This window comes from Ranitomeya imitator, chromosome 1, assembly GCF_032444005.1.
Source record: "Ranitomeya imitator isolate aRanImi1 chromosome 1, aRanImi1.pri, whole genome shotgun sequence".
In the NCBI taxonomy this organism is placed as follows: domain Eukaryota; kingdom Metazoa; phylum Chordata; class Amphibia; order Anura; family Dendrobatidae; genus Ranitomeya; species Ranitomeya imitator.
The window spans coordinates 47,487,383-47,510,473 of NC_091282.1; the positions used below are offsets into that span (position 1 = coordinate 47,487,383).

The window sequence follows — 23,091 nt, forward strand, 5'->3', positions numbered from 1 at the left end:
TGCAACATCTACAGTGCTAACCACTGAGTCACCATGCACATCTACAGTGCGAACCACTGATTCACGGGGCACATCTACAATGCTAGCCACTTAGCCTCTATGCAAACCTACAGTACTAACTACTGAGTCACCATGCACATCTACGGTGATGACCATGAGCCACCATGCACACCTACAGTGCTAACTATTGTGCCACAATGCACATCTACAGTGCTAAGTACTGAGCCACCATGCACATCTACAGTGCTAATCGCTGAGCCACTGTGCACATCTACAATGCTACCCACTGATTCACTGTACACATCTACAATGCTTGCCACTTAGCCACTGGGCAAATCTACAGTGCTAACAACTGGGCACAACTACGGTGATAGCCATGAGCCACCATGCACACCTACAGTGCTAACCATTCAGCCACAATGCACACCTACAGTTCTACCCACTGAGCCACCGTGCACACCTACAGTGCTACTCACTGAGCCACAATGCTCACCTACAGTTCTACCCACTGAGCCACCGTGCACACCTACAGTGCTAATCATTGAGCCACAATGCACACCTACAGTTCTACCCACTGAGCCACCGTGCACACCTACAGTGCTACTCACTGAGCCACCGTGCACACCTACAGTTCTACTCACTGAGCAACAATGCACACCTACAGTTCTACTCACTGAGCCACAATGCTCATCTTCAGTTCTACCCACTGAGCCACCGTGCACACCTACAGTGCTAACCACTGAGCCACCGTGCACATCTACAGTGCTAACCACTGAGCCATCCTGCAACATCTACAGTGCTAACCACTGAGTCACCATGCACATCTACAGTGCGAACCACTGATTCACGGGGCACATCTACAATGCTAGCCACTTAGCCTCTATGCAAACCTACAGTACTAACTACTGAGTCACCATGCACATCTACGGTGATGACCATGAGCCACCATGCACACCTACAGTGCTAACTATTGTGCCACAATGCACATCTACAGTGCTAAGTACTGAGCCACCATGCACATCTACAGTGCTAAACACTGAGCCATCGTGCAACATCTACAGTGCTAATCGCTGAGCCACTGTGCACATCTACAATGCTACCCACTGATTCACTGTACACATCTACAATGCTTGCCACTTAGCCACTGGGCAAATCTACAGTGCTAACAACTGGGCACAACTACGGTGATAGCCATGAGCCACCATGCACACCTACAGTGCTAACCATTCAGCCACAATGCACACCTACAGTTCTACCCACTGAGCCACCGTGCACACCTACAGTGCTCATCACTGAGCCACAATGCTCATCTACAGTTCTACCCACTGAGCCACCGTGCACACCTACAGTGCTCATCACTGAGCCACAATGCTCATCTACAGTTCTACCCACTGAGCCACCGTGCACACCTACAGTGCTAATCATTGAGCCACAATGCACACCTACAGTTCTACCCACTGAGCAACAATGCACACCTACAGTGCTACTCACTGAGCCACCGTGCACACCTACAGTTCTACTCACTGAGCAACAATGCACACCTACAGTTCTACTCACTGAGCCACAATGCTCATCTTCAGTTCTACCCACTGAGCCACCGTGCACACCTACAGTGCTCATCACTGAGCCACAATGCTCATCTACAGTTCTACCCACTGAGCCACCGTGCACACCTACAGTGCTAATCATTGAGCCACAATGCACACCTACAGTTCTACCCACTGAGCAACAATGCACACCTACAGTGCTACTCACTGAGCCACCGTGCACACCTACAGTTCTACTCACTGAGCAACAATGCACACCTACAGTTCTACTCACTGAGCCACAATGCTCATCTTCAGTTCTACCCACTGAGCCACCGTGCACACCTACAGTGCTACTCACTGAGCCACCGTGCACACCTACAGTTCTACCCACTGAGCCACCGTGCACACCTACAGTGCTACTCACTGAGCCACCGTGCACACCTACAGTTCTACCCACTGAGCCACCGTGAACACCTACAGTGCTACTCACTGAGCCACCGTGCACACCTACAGTTCTACTCACTGAGCCACAATGCACACCTACAGTGCTACTCACTGAGCCACAATGCACACCTACAGTGCTACTCACTGAGCCACAATGCTCACCTACAGTTCTACTCACTGAGCCACAATGCTCATCTTCAGTTCTACCCACTGAGCTACCTGCATCGCAGGTCACAGGACTCCCATGTGAATGCTTCCACAGGCCTGAAGAATGTGATCTTTGGATCCCTGCAGCCTGATGATTCTACTACTAATAATAACAACAACTTTATCCCTCATAGCAGCCCTGCAAACAATGGGCAGCTGTAACTCCACTCATTCTTCCCAGAACAAAGGAAAATGTACTTTTGTTTCATTATTACCCATAAAAATCCCCTTTCGTCCCCCCACAATAAAGAGCTCATTCCGGAGGCTGCACTGACTAATTAGCTGCAGAAAATTCCTACATTTTAGACGCCCTAGACTGTGCTAATTAGCAGCTAGCTCTGTCTGCAATGTATCAGCCTGTATCATCTGACCTCCACTAGGAGGCGCTGTTGTATTGTCTAAATTTCATACATTTTTTTCTATTTTTTTTTTTTTTGCTTTTTGCAAAGCTAAGAAAATGGAAAAGGTCTTTTTTTTTTCTTTATGTGTGTGTGTGATCTGACAGTGGGATGTGTTTACAAACACAAATGGATTCCAAATTGCAAAGCAGAGAGTTCCTGAGCAGCTTTGATGTCAGGGGCAGGACTGATGCATTGTATCACAGGGCAGGGATCTGGGCACTTGGGTTTAGCTGGATGAGCAGAATAGGAAGGATTGAGAAGAAGTTGTTAATTCTTAGTAATCACAGGGAGGAAAAAAAAAGTGCTGGACAACCGAACCTGGCAGCTGCAGGCTGACCCTAATCATTGGGTGTGATGCTTCCCTCCACGCCTCTGTGGGTTGGAGCTGGCCCTTCTGCTTGCAGTGAGCAGGGTGTAGGGCAGGAAGGATTTAGTAGTCACTCCTCCTTCCATGAGTCTGGGTTTGTGTGAGAGCTGAAGCTGGGAGAGCTTCACATTCACCAGTTTTGGGGCTTCCTACATTGAGGACTGAGGAGCAGAAGACCACCCTAGTACCTTTCTGCATGGATTATTGATTCTTCTGGAGATCCAAGGCCACCACAGGAGTTTGGCTTCTTGTAGGTCCCACCTGCCTTATTGTTGTCTTACATCCACCCCTATCCTCCCTTCATTGCACCTTTATCTGGACATACAGCACTGGGATCTCCTAAATTGCCTTCTCTATGATCCTGGGCTTGTAAAACCACCTCTTGGACCTCCATGGCGACTGTGGTTGAGCCAGTTTTTGGACTTTCAGAAGATGAAGTAAGTGCAAGTTCCTCCTCTTTTTTTCTTTCTTCCATCTGCTTGTGTAATGTTGAAAGTCCATTGTTATCTCATGTGGTTGGCACTTTATTTAGAGATTGTGGCTACTGTTTAATTACATGGATGATGTGAAGCCACCATGGTCAGGAGCCACATGTCCAGCTAAGACCTTGTCCTGCAGAGTCTGATGGCTGGGAGATGCTAGATTACATGGATGATGTGAAGCCACCATGGTCAGGAGCCACATGTCCAGCTAAGACCTTGTCCTGCAGAGTCTGATGGCTGGGAGATTCTAAATTACATGGATGATGTGAAGCCACCATGGTCAGGAGCCACATGTCCAGCTAAGACCTTGTCCTGGAAATCTGATGGCTGGGAGATGCCAGTGATACCAGGGTTGGTGCTGGGTTTGGAGTTGGAGGCATCTAGTTACAAGTTCTCTGGAGGGGGTATAAGGTTTGATTTTACTCTAGCTGTAGCTCCTCTTCTTTTTTAATAAGCATACAATCCCTGTACAATGAATTCGAGACCACCACGCAAAAATTTATTGACAAGTTCTCAAAGTGACGCTAAAATCTGATCTGGATATGATGGTGGTCTCCTGGAAACGCTTCACTTGCCACCTGGACCGTCAGTCATTTAAACTTCAGCCAAAAGGATTGAAAATGGCCCAGAAGAGTGCGACATGTTTCATAGTCCACGACCGGTATGGCAAACTTCTGTGACTACCATTCCCGTATGGTCCGGTTACACTGGCTGTCTGCAGGTGTGAAACAACCGCTGATCGGCTACACGCAAAGCGTTTTTTTTTATAGACCGGTTGACCGTTCTTCCGCGTACACAGAAGACAGATATGATCCTTCTTTGCCCATAGAATATCATTTTTCTCGGCAAGGGTACAGGGTGACAATTTTCTCGCAAAAAAAAGTGCTTGTTTGCGTAAAAAAACTAACTCCTAATCATTCGTTGGATGATCGGACAGCTAGAATTTATTAGCACCATCATATTCTGCAGAGAATCTAGATTGTGAGCCCCAATCAGTATGTCTTTGAAGTGTGTGGGGAGGAAACTCACGCAAATACAACATCTGCAAGGAGTTTGTATTTGGTGGGATTTGACCCCAGGGCTACAATGCACCCACTGAGCCAGCATTGCTGCCCCTGGTGTAAATGCAGCCTTCCTAGGTAGGTGATGTTATTAAAGCTTTCGGATACTGGATAAAGTTGTAAGCTGTAAAGACAGCCATATCGCCCACTAGATCAGATACAGACGGGGTTGGAGATCTTGTCTGTTTAGTGCTCCTTGGGGCATGGGAAACGGGCTTGGCGTGGCCTCCTGAATTCACCTGACATGTAGTTAAATGCCTGCAGCACCTTGGGTTTAGTTGGTGTTTACCTTGGGCATGGGGAAGGGGCTTGGTGTGGCCTCCCCTGAATTCATCTGACATGTAGTAAATGCCTGCAGCACCTTGGGTTTAGTTGGTGTTTCCCTTGGGCATGGGAAGGGGCTTGGCGTGGCCTCCTGAATTCACCTGACATGTAGTAAATGCCTGCAGCACCCTAGGTTTAGTTGGTGTTTCCCTTGGGCATGGGAAGGGGCTTGGTGTGGCCTCCCTGAATTCACCTGACGTGTAGTAAATGCCTGCAGCACCCTAGGTTTAGTTGGTGTTTCCCTTGGGCATGGGGAAGGGGCTTGGTGTGGCCTCATGAATTCACCTGACGTGTAGTAAATGCCTGCAGCACCCTAGGTTTAGTTGGTGTTTCCCTTGGGCATGGGAAGGGGCTTGGTGTGGCCTCCTGAATTCACCTGACATGTAGTAAATGCCTGCAGCACCCTAGGTTTAGTTGGTGTTTCCCTTGGGCATGGGAAGGGGCTTGGTGTGGCCTCCTGAATTCACCTGACATGTAGTAAATGCCTGCAGCACCCTGGGTTTAGTTGGTGTTTCCCTTGGGCATGGGAAGGGGCTTGGTGTGGCCTCCCTGAATTCACCTGACATGTAGTAAATGCCTGCAGCACCCTAGGTTTAGTTGGTGTTTCCCTTGGGCATGGGGAAGGGGCTTGGTGTGGCCTCATGAATTCACCTGACATGTAGTAAATGCCTGCAGCACCCTAGGTTTAGTTGGTGTTTCCCTTGGACATGGGAAGGGGCTTGGCGTGGCCTCCTGAATTCACCTGACATGTAGTAAATGCCTGCAGCACCCTGGGTTTAGTTGGTGTTTCCCTTGGGCATGGGAAGGGGCTTGGTGTGGCCTCCTGAATTCACCTGACATGTAGTAAATGCCTGCAGCACCCTGGGTTTAGTTGGTGTTTCCCTTGGGCATGGGAAGGGGCTTGGTGTGGCCTCCTGAATTCACCTGACATGTAGTAAATGCCTGCAGCACCCTGGGTTTAGTTGGTGTTACGACATGACACATCACAGGCTGGGACAGCTCGGGATGGGTGTGTGTCTGTACCAGGTAGTAATAAGCCATTTCTCCATAGCACAGTATGATCCCGCTGGCCATGAGCTGCTATCAGTCTGAAGCCCAGAGGTCAGGGGCTGCTACAGAAGCTTAATCTGTGGGATTTAGCAGACAGCATAGATTGCTGGTAGGAGATGAGACATCCAGGGAAGGTTAACCTCTGCACTACTAAATACAGAGAAATCGGGTTTAAGGCGACCAACCAAAATTGCATTGCGAAAGTGGTCTTTGAAGATGAGTGTTCATAATCTAGGGTGGGATTGAATTTCTGCCATAGGAAATAGGGTCTGGATAAAGTGGTGGTCTGTCGGACAGGACAATCATAAGAAGCTCAGGGATCTGCACATTTTTGCTATTTTCATTTCATGGCGCTACTTCTCCACATTTAATGTTGGCCGCAGGTTCCCATCCTCTACGACCCATCTCCTCGTATACACCAAGCGTCTGCGGCAAACACCCGTCTTTACACGTTAATAATAGGAATATTATTCAGTTCCTCCCTCTACACCTTTCCAAAAACAAGAAATGATGGCCGCAGGTGGAGAAATGTTGCACCCACACCCAGCGTCGACATGTTTAGATTCTTTTATGAAATTCCTAACTAATATATGAATTTTATCATATAATTTGTGGCTAGAACCAGGATGACCTCATTTTTGTTGGGCTGTTCTCGCCCCTCCGTTCTTTTTACTAGGGGTCTTGCTACAGGAACCTCATTGCTATCACTAATTGCGGAATTAATGGCCAAGGAGCGAGCTACGTGACTCTGTCCACAACAACCTTGTAATGGAAAAGGTGGACCCCCCCAATAATCAATAAATCCTTATACTTGGAGTCCTGGTTAGAATGAGACCATCCGAGCTCTGCTACATCGGTGAATTATTTCTACTGCATTAATGTTTTTCTTGCTTCCATTGAACATTTACTCCAGGAATAGCCTAGATTTGTGAGAAGGTCAAGGCTGTGACTGGTGCCATACGTATGTGTGTGTATATCTCTATCTCTATCTCCTATTGCATGTGCCGGCACTTCGTCTTCCGCTGGTGGTCGGATGCTGCCTGCAACAAGTCATCAGGGAACCCCCCATGTTCTGAAGATCCCACCTATCCAACAATTATGACTCATCGCAAAGAACTGATGCTAGTGAACACTTGCGCTGTCAACTCTTCACCTGCTGAGGGTCAGGTCCCACCTCTCAGCATCTATCTCTAGAACATGGGATCCACCAATTCCTTTTTCCATCCACAGGCTGGTGGTGTGTGACCCATCCCCCACCCTGCTCTCTGTTCATTACTATGGGAGATCCAAAGGTATATGCTCAGTTATTTTAGAAACTTCTATAGCGCCGCCGCCTCTCCACTCACTGGTGGTCCGAACGGTGGATCTGGGAAACCAGGTTCTGGAAATAGGTGGGACCTTCATTTTTCAGAAATGTCTGGTGTGTCCAATAGAGACTATCTTTTATTAGAGTTTCAGGAAGCGTGCACCAGTGGACTCTGAGAGGTGGGCACACTAGGTGTAACTTGGGGACAATTTCTACCTACGATACCTCTGTCCCAGACACATAAAGGGGCACGTTATGATGAGCTATTAAACTGCATAGGGCCCGTCTGGCATTCTTGCACCTTTTGGGGGGCCCGTCTGGCATTCTTGCACCTTTTGGGGGGCCCGTCTGGCATTCTTGCACCTTTTGGGGGGCCCGTCTGGCATTCTTGCACCTTGGGGGGGGGGGGGCGTCTGGCATTCTTGCACCTTTTGGGGGGCCTCTTTTGTCTGTGCCCGTCCCTGAGTGCCAGCCTGGGTTTTACATCTGCAGATGTGCAGGGAGATGAGCTGTTGCCTGTGCGGAGCTCTTAAATACTTTATAAAGTGTCAGCTGGTTGAAGACTGGGGCAGAAAATCGATAATGTGATTTGTGCAGAGAGGAATGATGAGCTGTCCTTCTTCTGGTGTCACTTAGAGCCGGCAGAGCGAGGAATGCAGACGTCCTGCAGAAGAACAAGGCTGAATTCAAGGAGAATAATGCTGAGGAATCGCCCCCATTTTTATCCACTGAACACTGGAGAATTCTTACTGGAAGTGACTGTGCCGGCCGGACTCTGCTACATCGCTGCTTACTTCCTGCAGGAAACTTGCTGCAAAGTCCCTGGAAATAGGAAATCCCAGGCGAATACATTTCCTATAGAATACAATGAAAGTGACGCCGATGTCATATTTCTCATTAAGTGTATGCAGCGTTACCCCCCCACATATTCTCCGGTATGCAACGTTACCACCACCCCCCCCCACACATATTCTCCAGTGTGCAGCGTCACACCCCCCCCCCCCCCACACACACACACACACATATATTCTCCGGTGTGCAGCATTACCCCCCCCCACACACACACACACACACACACACACACACACACACACACACACACACAAATATTCTCCGGTGTGCAGCGTCACCCCCCCCCCCCCCCCCACACACACACACACACATTCTCCGGTATGCAGCGTTACCCCCCCACACACACATATTCTCTGGTGTGCAGCATCACCCCCCCCGCCCCCCACACATATTCTCCGGTGTGCAGTGTCACCCCTCTCCCCCCCCCCCCCCCACACACACACACATTCTCCGGTATGCAGCGTTACCCCCCCCCCCCTCACACACACACACACACAAACATTCTCCGGTATGCAGCGTCACCCCCCCCACACACACACACATTCTCCGGTATGCAGCGTTACCCCCCCCCCCCTCACACACACACACACACACACACACACACACATTCTCCGGTATGCAGCGTCACCCCCCCACACACACACATATTCTCCAGTATGCAGCGTTACCCCCCCCCCCCACACACACATATTCTCCAGTATGTAGCGCTACACCCCCCCTCACACACACACACACATTCTCCAGTATGTAGCGCTACCCCCCCTCACACACACACACACACACACATTCTCCAGTATGCAGCGTTACACCCCCCCTCCCCCTCACACACACATTCTCCGGCATGCAGTGCTACCCCCCCCCACACACACACACATATATTCTCCGGTGTGCAGCGTCACACACACACACACACACACACACACACACACACACACACACACACACACACACACACACACACACACACACACACACTCTCCGGCATGCAGCGTGACCCTCACCCCCATATTCTCTGGCATACAGCGTGAGCCGCCTGCCCCCCAGTACCCTCAGACAAGCATCCAGACATACACGCATGCTCCTGTCACCCCCGGCGCTCTTCTCCGGTCGCAGTAGCGCGGTGAAATGACGTCCTCGTCTCTCCTGTCTCAAACATTGGTGGAAAATGGAGTTGGCGCCTCCATCTCCTCCATCAATGTATTCACCGTTGTCTGCATCCTGAGGATGTAGTGGAGGGCCTGGTGCTGCCCCAGGGTTGCTCTTTCTGCCCGTGGGCCGCAGTGTGCCCAGGTCCGGTATATACAATGGTTGTCTAGAAGCACTAGGCTATGTTCACACGCAGTGTTTTTCTTGTTTTTTTTTTTTAAATTTATTTGTTCCCTCTTGGCAGCGTGGATTACCGTACTGTACATGTGTGCTTTGTCTATAGTACATGTTTAATAAAGTTAGCTTTATTCACCAAACAATACTGCAAAAACCCATTTACATTCCTTTCACATTTAGCTGTCGGAGAGGAGAAAACGCTGGAAGAATTGACTCCCTGCAGATGTAAAAAAAAAAACTGCAGTTCTCAAATTTAGTCAACAAAGAAGTGTCTGAGATATCCGAGGGCAGGTGCAGACGGTCAGTCAACGCAGTGTCGAGATGTTACAGCTGAGTAGATGGGATTTCAAGAAATCCCATGTCCACTATGCATCCACAGACGCTTGCAGCTCACCCGTGGAGACTGACATGCGGCGCGTCTCTCCAGACCGCAGCGAGTCTACGCAAGAGAAATTTCACCCGTACAATATATTGGATGCGGTGAATCCGCACGGTTCAGTGATCACATGCGGAATCGACTGCGTTCATTGGACTGCAGCGCTTTGCACGCAGCGGACATGTACTGTCCGCTCCAGATCGTCTGCACATACCCTGAAATGTCATGGATGGTACTGTAAAACGCAGCTTTTCGTTAGCATAAAAAAGCACAAAAAAAAAAAAACTGCCAAAAATGCAACACGTGAACATTTTATGAATGAATCGTATATAGAAAGTTGATTTACCCTCTAGATCCATTACATTACTGATCCTCAGTTAGATCCTGTATTATGCCCCAGAGCTGCACTCACTATTCTGCTGGTGCAGTCACTGTGTACATACATTACATTACTGATCCTGAGTTACATTCTGTATTATACTCCAGAGCTGCACTCACTATTCTGCTGGTGCAGTCACTGTGTACATACATTACATTACTGATCCTGAGTTACCTCCTGTATTATACCCCAGAGCTGCACTCACTATTCTGCTGGTGCAGTCACTGTGTACATGCATTACATTACTGCTCCTGAGTTACATCCTGTATTATACCCCAGAGCTGCACTCACTATTCTGCTGGTGCAGTCACTGTGTACATACATTACATTACTGATCCTGAGTTACATTCTGTATTATACTCCAGAGCTGCACTCACTATTCTGCTGGTGCAGTCACTGTGTACATACATTACATCCTGTATTATACCCCAGAGCTGCACTCACTATTCTGCTGGTGCAGTCACTGTGTACATACATTACATTACTGATCCTGAGTTACATCCTGTATTATACTCCAGAGCTGCACTCACTATTCTGCTGGTGCAGTCACTGTGCACATACATTACATTACTGATCCTGAGTTACATCCTGTATTATACCCCAGAGCTGCACTCACTATTCTGCTGGTGCAGTCACTGTGCACATACATTACATTACTGATCCTGTAATGGCAGCCACTTTACAATTATGATCAGTATTTTTGAAGCATAATGGCAAAAGTTACACACCTGGCTGCATCGTGAAAACAAGGATGCTTAGAAATGCAACCTGGGGTGAAGAAATTCTGCTGGTAGTGGGGTTTGTCGTGTTTTTTTTTTTTTCCCTTATAAAACCTGTATTTCCGCTGACTCGGAATGTGTCCTCGTTATTGCCTCGTCAAGGGTCACCTGTTTTTCTTGGTCTGAGAAACTGTTTTTTTGGAAAATTACCGGGTGCTAAGACTTACCTGATGTCTGTGTTTAGGAGATTTTTCTAAAGGAACAGGTAATTTACAGAGCGGCCGGGAATCTGCGATATCACAAGGCAAGGTCTATCAGACGACAGATGACTCATCCATTGCAGATATTTTCTATACATTGTTTCAGAAAACTCATGAGAAAAAGAGGTAGTATTATAGTAGTTATATTCTTGTACATAGGGGCAGTATTATAGTAGTTATATTCTTGTACATAGGGGCAGTATTATAGTAGTTATATTCTTGTACATAGGAGCAGTATTATAGTAGTTATATTCTTGTACATAGGAGCAGTATTATAGTAGTTATATTCTTGTACATAGGAGCAGTATTATAGTAGTTATATTCTTGTACATAGGAGCAGTATTATAGTAGTTATATTCTTGCACATAGGGGCAGTATTATAGTAGTTATATTCTTGCACATAGGGGCAGTATTATAGTAGTTATATTCTTGTACATAGGGGCAGTATTATAGTAGTTATATTCTTGTACATAGGGGCAGTATTATAGTAGTTATATTCTTGCACATAGGGGCAGTATTATAGTAGTTATATTCTTGTACATAGGGGCAGTATTATAGTAGTTGTATTCTTGTACATATGGAAAGTATTATAGTAGTTATATTCTTGTACATAGGGGCAGTATTATAGTAGTTATATTCTTGTACATAGGGACAGTATTATAGTAGTTATATTCTTGTACATAGGGGCAGTATTATAGTAGTTATATTCTTGTATATAGGAGCAGTATTATAGTAGCTATATTCTTGTACATAGGGACAGTATTATAGTAGTTATATTCTTGTACATAGGGGCAGTATTATAGTAGTTATATTCTTGTACATAGGAGGCAGTATTATAGTAGCTATATTCTTGTACATAGGGGCAGTATTATAGTAGTTATATTCTTGCACATAGGGGGCAGTAAAACAACCATTTACATACCAGGGTAACCCGCATGTCTGGTGTGTATTGTAGTCCGTTGATGCAGTTTTCCTCACTGTTTTCCCACGGTTGTTTCGCACCTCTAGGACAGGTTTTTGCCTTGTACCCGCTGTGATCTCTTGATCTCGCATTCTTCCTCCATCTTTAATGAATATTTTGACCTTGTCGACCAAACGTGTGATGATGAGGTTAATTAGCACAAAGCTGAAGAGCAAGTTTGGAGATTAAGTTTCCAGAATGGTGCAATAGAGGTGAAGCCTCCTGACAGGGGTCATGTACGCACAATAGACAGGTGTTTCTAAACTGGTCTGATTGATGCCACAAACATTCTGGTCATGTGTATGAGGAAGTGATTAATCGCGTGTCGCAGAACTGTAATTTATGAATAGCACAGGAAGGAAATTGTTTTTTTTTTTTTTTTTAAATCATTTTGCAGAAAGTTTGGTGAGGATTTGTCTGACTGCCCAATAATCTACTGATGGCGGCTTACGGACATTTTTATATAATTAATAATTAAATGGGCTCACAGACCTCAGGGCCAAGCCCATCAATAATTATAAATGTCACTTTTTTTTTTTTTTTTTTTTTTAGATTATTATTTATATAGCACCATTAATTCTATGGTGCTGTACATGAGAAAAAGGGGGTTACATACAGAGTTATAGATATCAAGATTTACAATGACAGACTGGTGCAGAGGGGAGAGGACCCTGTCCTTGCAGACTTACATTTAGATCATATTCTTTCTGTATATCCCCATATTCTAACTAAATGGGTCACTGCTAAAGGAGACTTCCCAGGAATCTGACCATCACCCACCAGAATGGGGGAACTATTGAATGTAAAATTGTAAAATTATCCCCTCCTTATATTTAATCCCTATATCACAGGGGGTTTTAGCTACTACCCCATTGTTCCTTCCTGGGGAAGAATTATACTATCCTGTTACCGCAGAGAATCATCAACCTCGCCTTCCTAATGCCGCTGCCCCATGCAGACGGTTAAATATATTGGTAATGGGGGCGATATGACTAATAATTCCAATATTGCAGGTTTTGGGATGCTACGTCCACTATGGGTATTATCACTGACGGAGGGGCTGTTATTTGCCAGCCTCTTAGTTGTCTGTCTTTTTTTAATATATAAACTTGTTTCGCCCTGTAAGGTGTTGGGTCTTCATTGAGGGCTGACTGCTTCTGTGGGCTTCATTATGCCAGAAAATATCACACCACACTGGTGACAGGATGATGTATAGAGTGAGCGGTGTTGTCAGTCATTGTTCAGGAGGAGGAGGAGGAGATGAGCTGTGACATCACCTATTGTGAATGGTGGATCTTGTATTATCTACTGTATATAGAGGTGTTATCAGTCATTGTACAGGAGGAGGAGGTGAGCTGTGATATCACCTATTGTGAATGGTGGATCCTGTGTTACCTACTGTATATAGAGGTGTTATCAGTCATTGTACAGGAGGAGGAGGTGAGCTGTGACATCACCTATTGTGAATGGTGGATCCTGTGTTATCTACTGTATATAGAGGTATTATCAGTCATTGTACAGGAGGAGGAGGTGAGCTGTGACATCACCTATTGTGAATGGTGGATCCTGTGTTATCTACTGTATATAGAGGTGTTATCCGTCATTGTACAGGAGGAGGAGGTGAGCTGTGACATCATCTATTGTGAATGGTGGATCCTGTGTTATCTACTGTATATAGAGGTGTTATCTGTCATTGTACAGGAGGAGGAGGTGAGCTGTGACATCACCTATTGTGAATGGTGGATCCTGTGTTATCAGTCACTGTAATTCTGTCCATGATGATGAAACTGCTGAAAAGTTCCCTTTTTCAGAACAGGATGCATGATGAGTCTTATTTCATGCCAGGTAGCCAGTATTTCTCCCAGAACATTATTGCAATGACACGTGTTCTGTTATACACATTTTTATTTCCTTTGTGTGTATTGGGACACCAGGGTGGTATAAATGTGTGTACCTGTGTCCGCATTAGTATGCGGACAGTCACAAGATGCCACTGTTGCCTAAGCATCGCCGAGACACACTGAGCTGCATGTAAAATGTCAGAGGTGGGACTACAATGTGACTGATGTGAAACACAGGAAAAGGAATTGCGGCCATCTTAAGGGCAGTCTGTAGTTATTGAGCACAGGGAGAGGACGCGCCGGAGGGGAATTTAACAACATCCTCTAGTGGAAGCACCTCACAGGGACCAGAGCGGTGGCAGATTGTAGCTGATTGTGTCGTGACCACAACCTGTCCATATGTGAGGAGATTTCTGCCAGGAACACCGCTGAGACTGTAAAGGCCGGGATCTAACATGAGAGGTGTTGGACGCAACAGTCATCAACGGTACCGTTCACCTGCTGGAGGTGCCCCGCATCCGTGTGTATGCACTGATTGTTTGTCCGGAGCAGACACGGGTCAGTAAGAAAGCTTAGGGCCACCGTGCCGCCGAACTGGGTAACCGTGCACGCACCTCACTACATTCTGGCACCAAAATGCTCACTCAATGCTGAGACTGAGCCCGTAGTGTGATGGGCTTATTGACTGTTCAGGCCACTTTAATTGCCAAAATCGGCATCCGAGAAAGTCTGGATTTGCTGCAACGTTTCCGTGTGTTCCGTAATTAAGAATCCTAATCCATGCCTAGGGGCCAACACTGCACACAACGGACTTCAGACCAAATTGGAACTTTTTTTTTTCAGGAGAGCGTTTTTGAGCAACATTATAATACGGGATAATTATCCAACTTTGATACTTCGTTTATGGCTAAATAGCCGGCATAGTTGGTTAACTGGTAGGGTGTTTTTGGTATAGTCGATGACTGACTATTCCTTATTGAGCGTCCTCAGTGGTTGATACCTTTTAATGGCTAACTGAAAAGATGGTAACAGATTGCAAGCATTTGAGACTACACAGGCGTCTTCATCAGGCAAAGACTAAAAGAAATTCTAAAGAATCACATTTATGCACAACATAGCACAGAAAAAAAAAGGAAAAACCATGGATAAGACAGGTGACATGAAGCAGAATTACCATAAGTGATAAACAGTTATGTCCATAAATATTGGGCCAGTTCTTAGATAAGGATTGTTTTATTGTCCTCTGATTAGGGTCTCTGTTGTGATGACCCCTCATAGTCTGAGGGGCAAGTTCCTTAGTTGATGTTAAGACATAAAACCATGCGACACATTCATTCCTCCACTAAGACTGTCAAAGGTCGTCATCAGTTTATATTCCCAGACTCTTCTATCTCTCTGAGATTTGAAGCTACCTTTTAACACAAGTAATTTCATGTCCATAATGTTATGATTTGGGAGACAAAAATGTATTGCCACAGGTAGATCCATTCTTTTTTCTCTTATTGTGTGGCGGTGAGAATTCATTCTTGTTCTAAGCTTTTTCCCTGTCTCCCCCACATACAGACCCCCAGTTGGACATTTAGTACAAATAATTAAGTACACCACATTAGATGTGATGCAGCTGTGGACTCTCAATTCTAAATATTTTTCTATCTACTGGCTAACATGGTACCAAGATGTATATCTTTCCTGTATCATGACTATTTCTCTGCATTCATTGAAGTCACATCGGGATGGAGAATGGATATTTGGCTGTGGGATAGAGGTAATTTTTTATAATCCTACAAACTGTTGTGCTGTATTTCAGTCGAGCCCGTATGTTATACTCGTATAATGTTCCCAGGGTGGTAACGGACGGTTTAGACAGGCACGTAAGTAGGTAGATTTATAGAAGGCATAGTACGTACAGATTGTACCTACAGGGCACCACGCTATACAGCACAAGGGTCTCAACCTCCCGGCTGAATGTCTGAGTAATGTTTAGAATTTTTCATGTTTTCTGGTTGCGTCATTCACGTAACTAATTAAAATAGTGACAGTGAGTGAACTGTGAAGGAGTTGTTTTTCTCGCCTGTGACTTCACTGAATCCTGAGGAAGACACCCCAGTACACAACGTACACTAGAGGCGGCAAAACAATCCCAAAGCATCTATGAACAGCCACCATATTTGACTGTAGGTACTGTTTTTTTCTTTGTAGACCTCATTCCATTTTCAGTAAACAATAGAATGATGTGCATTACCAAAAAGCTCTAACTTGGTCTTATTTGTCCTCAAGATGCTTTCCCAGAAGGATTCTGGTTTGCTTATATTTTGGCAAACTTCAGTCTAGATTTTATGTCTGTCAGCAGTGGGGTCCTCCTGGGTCTCCTGCCATAGTGTTTCATTTTCATTCAAATGTTGACGGATAGTTCATGCTGGTGCACCCAGAGGCTGCAGAACATCTTGAATTTCTTTGGAACTTGATTGGAGCTGATTATCCACATTCCGTACTATCCTGTGTTGCAACCTTTCTCTGCCATCCACTTCCAGGAAGATTAGCTACAGTGCCGTGGGTTGTAAACTTCTTGATTTATGTTGTGCTCCTCGGACAAAGAACATTAAGATCTCTGGAGATGAGCTTGTAACCTTGAGATTATATTTTTCAACATTTTTGGATTCTCAAACCCTCAGGTAGTTCTCTTCTCTTCTTTCTGTTCTCCATGCTTAATGTGGCACACACACACAATACAAAGATTGAGTTAACTTACCCATACCTGTTACTTGCCATAGGTGAGTGCAAACGAGCATCACATGCTTGAAACCAAGTTGTTTACCCTCAATTTTAGAAAAATGCTTACAAATTTTGTCTGGCCCGTTTTTGTGTGAAATTGTGTAATTTGCCTTGTTTTCATTTTTTTTTTTTTTTTTTGTTCAAATACACAAAGGAAATAAACGTGTGTATAACAGAACAAGGGAAACTGTAATAACTTTCTGGTAGAAATACTTTCTGGTACAATTTCAAGGGTGCCAAAACCTTCGGCTATGGCTATATATAAATACATATGGATTCTTAGGACCCTGGTACCTACCGGCACCACTTTTTTTTTTTTTTTTTTTTTAATCCAGCCTGGTGGTGTCATCAGTGCTGTAATGCTACGTTCACATTTGCGTTGTTGGGCGCAGCGTCGTCGACGCAACCCAAAACGCATATACACAACGCAGGGTTTTTTGACACGTGTGTTGTCCAAAAATAGGAAAGTACAGGAAATTTGGCGCAGGGAAAACGCTACATGTAGCGTTGGGCGCGCCCTGTCTGGTGCGCCCAAATGACGCATGCGCCGTACAACGCATACCTGTGCATGTACATGCGCCCCCATGTTAAAGATAGGGGCGCATGACGCATGCGTCGGTATCCGTCGACGACGCTGCGCCTAACAACGCAAATGTGAACGTAGCATAAGCTGATCATAAACTGCGTCCTATCCACTTTAATAAAGTTGAGGTGCAATAATACCACACACATGTGGAGAAGTATGGTGTTATTTCTGTAATCTTGTACTCTCCCATTAACTTCTTACGCCACTTTCTCTGTATTTAGGAAACATTAGAACAGTGGTGCCCCCAGATGTCAGTAAGAGAATTGCGCATTAGCCCCTAATAGTTGAGAGCTCTGGTTTGGTGCTACATCTGATGCCGGCAGGGTTTATTCTCTTGGCAGATCGTACTTGGCCTTGGAATGTATCAAATAAATAACGAAAATATGAACCAACACAATTAATGGCCTTTAAATAGCTCCAGCTGCTATCGCAGCGCAAAACTTTCCAGCATGGAATGTGGTGCATTGACTAAGATGCTATTATCTGCTGGAGCGTGACTTATTTATTGGCAGTAAAAAGCGCATATTTCATACCTCCTGACATTGCAAGGCAGTGGCCGGTGTCTGACACTATCCAGCACGGATCCTCTCCGCATGCTCCCTACCTTCCCTGTTTGTTAGGAATCCCTGCATTTTGTCCAACAGCCACGAGACATGCAGCATATTATTTGAGCATGCCGAAGACACGAGCATGCTCAGATAACGCCTTATCCCGGCACGTTGACTCGTTACTAATAACTTCAGTTTTAAAATATAATTTTATTAAACGCCACAACTGAATAATCGCTCCAAAGTGCCAGCCTTGAGACCAGTGTGAAAGGGGTCTCCCTTATTTTATATAACTTTTTGTTCACTGTTTGCCAAGTGTAATCAGTCTATCAGCAGAGACAGATATGGATAGTGGGTGGGGTGGCTTTCCTTCCCAAGGGAGTCGGTGGAGTGGGGCTTCATCATTTTGCTCTTGCTCTCCTGTCTGTCAAATGACAAATGAGAAGGCGATCTTTTAGTTCAGTGCCGTCATGCCATTGGACAGTAGTGCAAGTTAGAAAGTGATGAGAAGTTCCCACACCTTTGGTGCTGGCAGAATGCTAATCGGGCAGAACACCCTACTGCGAAAGTGGCAAACGATTGGGGGGACTTCCTCCGTTGAACAAACATGAAACATGATTGGCCAAAACCTTCAAGAGGCGAGTCTACAAGCTCCACCTTCTTTTTTTATTTTTTTTCGAGATGGGCAAACCCTCATGACTCGTTACTGAAAAATTGTCCAGAAAGAAAGGTTATCAGCGGTTGATGAAAAATTGGAAACTGGATGGATATTGTTTGCCCATATTTTTGACTTGGGCAAAACTGCTGATTTTTAAAAAGGGGGCTTTTTTGAGACCGACCAAGTGCGGAGGGTAGCATATCCTTTGTTTTTTGAGGGTACAACTCATTCATCAAAACAAAAAATAGACTTTTTACCCGTAAGAAGAAAAAATCTGCAAAATTCACGCAACAGGTTGTGATGCCGCATATATGGTAATTATTATTTTAATCTGTGATCCTAATGTCAGTAATCTATTGTGCATGCTAATCGAAAGATCAGTCCCTCTTCTAATCATTCATCTCCCTCAATAGATGCTTTAACTTTTTTTCCCCCTCTTCCTCCGTATAATTACCCAACCGCCTACCCGTTAACAGCGGGAGCGCATTTCCTTTCACTTCCCCCCAAAAATGCTTTTTTGGGGTTGTTGTGCAAAAATAAATGTAAATGATGATCTCCTAAAAGGGAGCGGCGCAGGCTGTGTCCACAGACAATTCCTTTCTCATTATCCTTCCTGATGGATTCTTCTCTACTTGTTTTGTGTCCTCATCACTACTGGAAGCATGAGCGAAAAGAAAATGAACGTTCCAGCTCCTGGATAAAATTCCATTTCTGTAGCATTGTAAGACCTAAAAAGCAAGGTGTTTCGAATGTTATCTGGTGGTTATATCCTGGAGTTGGAACATTGCTTTTCTTTGTGCATTTACTCCATGGTTGGTCAGATCATGGTTCATGGAGATACTGGACCTAACATGAAGCGGCCGTGCCTGTAGACCATTCAGGATACACCAGTCGTCTCGCTCCTCCAGGGTGGCTCATCCATAGCTGCAGTCACGAGAAGGTTTGCTTAGTCTCCCAGCACAGTCTCTAGAGCAGTGTTCCCCAAGACCGGTCTTCAAGAGCCACCAACAGGTCATGTTTTCAGTTTTTCCTTAGTATTGCACAGGTGATGGAATTATCACCTGTGAAATACTAAGGAAATCCTGAAAGCATGACCTGTTGGTGGCAATTGAGGACCGGACTTGGGGAACACTGCTCTAGAGCATGGAGCAGATAGCAGGACACGTGGAGAGCCAGACCGGAACATAGGTTGTATAACCAGTAGTAGGACTGGTATCTGTTCCATTGTGCCAGAAGTTAAGAGGAGCGCTGCCAGAACCCTACTAAGTTACCTCCAGCTACTGTTGGGAATGTTTCTGACCAAGGCATTGGTAACTGACTCAAGAATCAAGCACCATGTAGACGCATTTGCCACAGAACGTTATATTTGGTGTCCCAACGACAGCAGCTTCACACCGAGCACAAGGGAAAGTGTCTGGAAACGCCATTGTGAAAATTGAGTTTTTTTGGCAACATCATCAAGCATGAGCAGTTTGGCAGTGGGTTAGTGGTGGTCTGCAGAGGGAAATCCTTGGAGGGTCGCAAAAACCTTCATGTGATGGCTAATGGTACACTGACTGCAATGGGGTAGCGAGATGCCATCAGAGTCAATGCAAGACCTTACACTGATGCAGTGGACCCTGGGTTCCTCCGATGCGAATATTACCCAGCCTCGTGGCCAAAGCATTGCCCTCACATTGACTAGACCATAATGCAGTTGACAACATATGGGGCATTATAAATTGGTTAGTCTGTCGCCAATTCTGGACTATTCTGGAGCTCACAGATGCCCCGATCCAGGTCTGGGAAGAATTCCCGCAAGTTGTCATCGTCAACTGTCTTGCGCTTCTCGCCCCCTTCACTCTCAAGATCACCGCACACTATTTATGATATATGCTCGTTTCGAGGGTATATTGTATGTAAAGGGTGCAGCGGTAGACTTACATGTGCTACATGGCACTTCTCCATCTCAAATCGATCAATCTGTTGTTCCTGGACTGGTCAAACCTATTATGGTTTGGTGCTTTTGCAGTGCCAAGCTTGTAGTCGTTTTGGAGGCCCCTTGGTTTTTCCATCCAGGTGATTTGAAGAGCAGAATTTTATGATGACTGCAGACTTCCGTTCCATGGTAAATGAATAGAAGCATTGTACTTGTATAAAACACACAGCATTGTATCTCACAATCTGGCACGCTCTATGGCAAGTTGCAAGATCCTTAATTGTGGAGTGTTCTTTTATTTTTGGAACCTCGTCATAGATCGCTAGTGTTTCAAACAAATAAGCAGTGTCCTGGGAGATGAAGTCTTATTAGTCGTGACGTCAGATTAATAGGATGCCAGAACTGTCCGCAGTGACCGTGTGGTCCATGGCCTGTAACCTTTGACTCTTCCAACGTGCAACATGAACCTGGTTTGTGACTTGTAATCTCTCAAGACCTGAGAAGACCCCTCGATCCTTGGCTGCACTTGGGTCCGGAAACGTTAAAGGGTTGTTCTCATGGTGCTTCAGGATCGCATTATCGTTCCGTGACCTACCGGCTTCTTGTGTGCCAGGGGACAGCACGTTTCTTATGATGGACCGTTTGGACTAGCGGCACTGGCCCGATCATTGCCCTCTACGATGCAACCATATTTGAGAAATTCAGGCATCCTGACGTTGGCTAGATGCTGCTTCAGAGCATCTCCCACCATCTCTGTGGCCAGGAGCTTACAAGCACGTGCGCATAGCCTGGGTAACCAGCCACCGCTGCTGGGCTGTAGAGGTGGCCTGTAACTTAGGCATTGAGCAGTAAACTGTAGAATTAAAAATTGAGGATGTCTCAAGTTCTTAAATGGTTAAGAACAAAAAACTTTGCAGTTTATCGCTCTCGGGATCAATACTCACACCGCCACTAATTTTGCCTTGGTGTCACGGAAGCGTTCGTTCGCGGCACACGTTCATCGGATGCTACTGAGAAGGAGGGCTCGGCTTCCCATTCATTATTCTAATGGGCTGACCATGAGCTTGGCATACCCCAGAGCCTGTCCTCTCATCCACAACACCATTTTCTCTGCTAGCACTCGGCGTTTTTGATAGTCCAGCGAGACGCCTGCTTGTGCGCACACAACACACAACTTTCCCGAGCACCTGAAAGGTACAATTTTTGCACTCTGATATACACAAGGTAACACCGCCCAACTATTCTCGCCCTCTTTAGGGTTTGTGGCACCGCCCAGCTATTCTCGCCCTCTTTAGGGTTTGTGGCACCGCCCAGCTATTCTCGCCCTCTTTAGGGTTTGTGGGTACTTTTAGAGCAACAAGGAATAAACTTAATACATTTTCAGATTTTAACATACGACAAAACGTATATTGCCGAAAAAAGGTTACAAAAGAAGGAATAGTACAAAGACAGATCGGCAAAAAAAAACGCATAAAATATAGATCTGTCTTATCAACTGGATCTGTGAGAGCTTCTGGCAGGAGATATGGTCTGGTCTGCAAAACTTGTTTCTCGTTTTGAGGTCTAATTCGGTAGATGAGATGTTATAAAGGGGTCTACTAGAAGTCAGAGGGGGGCTTCTGATTAGATTCGATTCTAATCCGGCTTTAGGCCATATTTAGGGTATGTGCACACGTCAGGTTTTTTTCCTGACAATCCTGAGAATTCTGCCAGAAATTCGCGTTTTTTTTCGCGCGGATTTCTCGGGGAATTTGCGCAGACTTTTTGCGGATTTATTGCGGATTTTTTTTTTTTCCGGAATGTCCTTTTTGACATGGAATCCGCAAGAAATCCGCAAAAAGAATGAGCATGTCCGTTCTTTTTGCGGAATGCGTTTTTTTTTTTGCGGAAAAAAACGCTAACATATGCACAAAAAATGCGGAATGCATTCTAAAAGATAAGATGCATAATGTTAGCCTTTTTTTACCGGATTTATAGCGTTTTTTATAGCGAATTTCCGCAAAAAAAACGCTAAAAATCCGGACGTGTGTACATACCCTTACAGTCAGCCATCATTCTGCCAAGAACCTCCTAGAGAAACAATATGGTTGACATATTTCCGAACACCCTTCAGTCATTCTGTACATACTTCACACGAATGTTAAATCCATAGTTCAGGGAGATATTGCATTCCTGTGGATTGCCACTCGGCTACCAAAACGTTAGCGATTTTTACCTACAGATGTGACTGATAATAGATTCATTCATGGATTCTGTCAAACAGATTTTATAGCTATGTCATGAAAAATATTGTACTTAAAGGGGCTGTCCACTGCTAGGACAACGCCTTCTTGATCAAAATGTTTGGCCCCCATAAAATAATAAAGCTTATACTGCCCTCCGGTGCCAGTTCTGTTCTCGCAGGGTCGGCACTCGCTCTCCCCGGGGATCTCATGCGGTGTTGTGCCATCAGCGCCGGCGTCCCTGTCCGCACCTTCGGACGAATCGAACATGAAGAGGAAGTCTGGGCTACAGCGGATCTCTGATTTCCTTTTTCAGCTCAATTCAGCAGAAGGCGGGGACAGTGATGCCAGCGGGGACGTGTCGCAACACCGCAGGAGAGCCAGTGCAGACACTGCGGGAACGGCGCCAGCTGCTTTATTTTATGGGGGCCAGGTAAGGGGAATGAGAAGTTGTCCATAGGGCAGGTATCGTCACCTTGCATTGATTAGCACCTCTTGAGAAATT

The 23,091-nt window shown here is 45.6% G+C and overlaps 1 protein-coding gene across 5 annotated transcripts in view; it reads left to right on the forward strand.

The window, feature by feature from the left end:
• Positions 1–2,728: 2,728 nt before the first annotated feature.
• The window catches only part of NEDD4L (NEDD4 like E3 ubiquitin protein ligase), a 335,097-nt gene continuing 314,734 nt past the window's right edge, over positions 2,729–23,091 (forward strand). For 2 of the 5 annotated variants that reach the window (XM_069746051.1, XM_069746052.1), the window contains exon 1: positions 3,199–3,385. In XM_069746051.1, coding sequence (XP_069602152.1) covers positions 3,341–3,385 — 45 coding nt within the window. In that variant the 5' untranslated portion in view covers positions 3,199–3,340. Of the gene's footprint in view, positions 3,386–23,091 lie in introns of all 5 variants that reach the window. The other 3 variants (XM_069746056.1, XM_069746084.1, XM_069746057.1) reach the window with 3 other exon arrangements.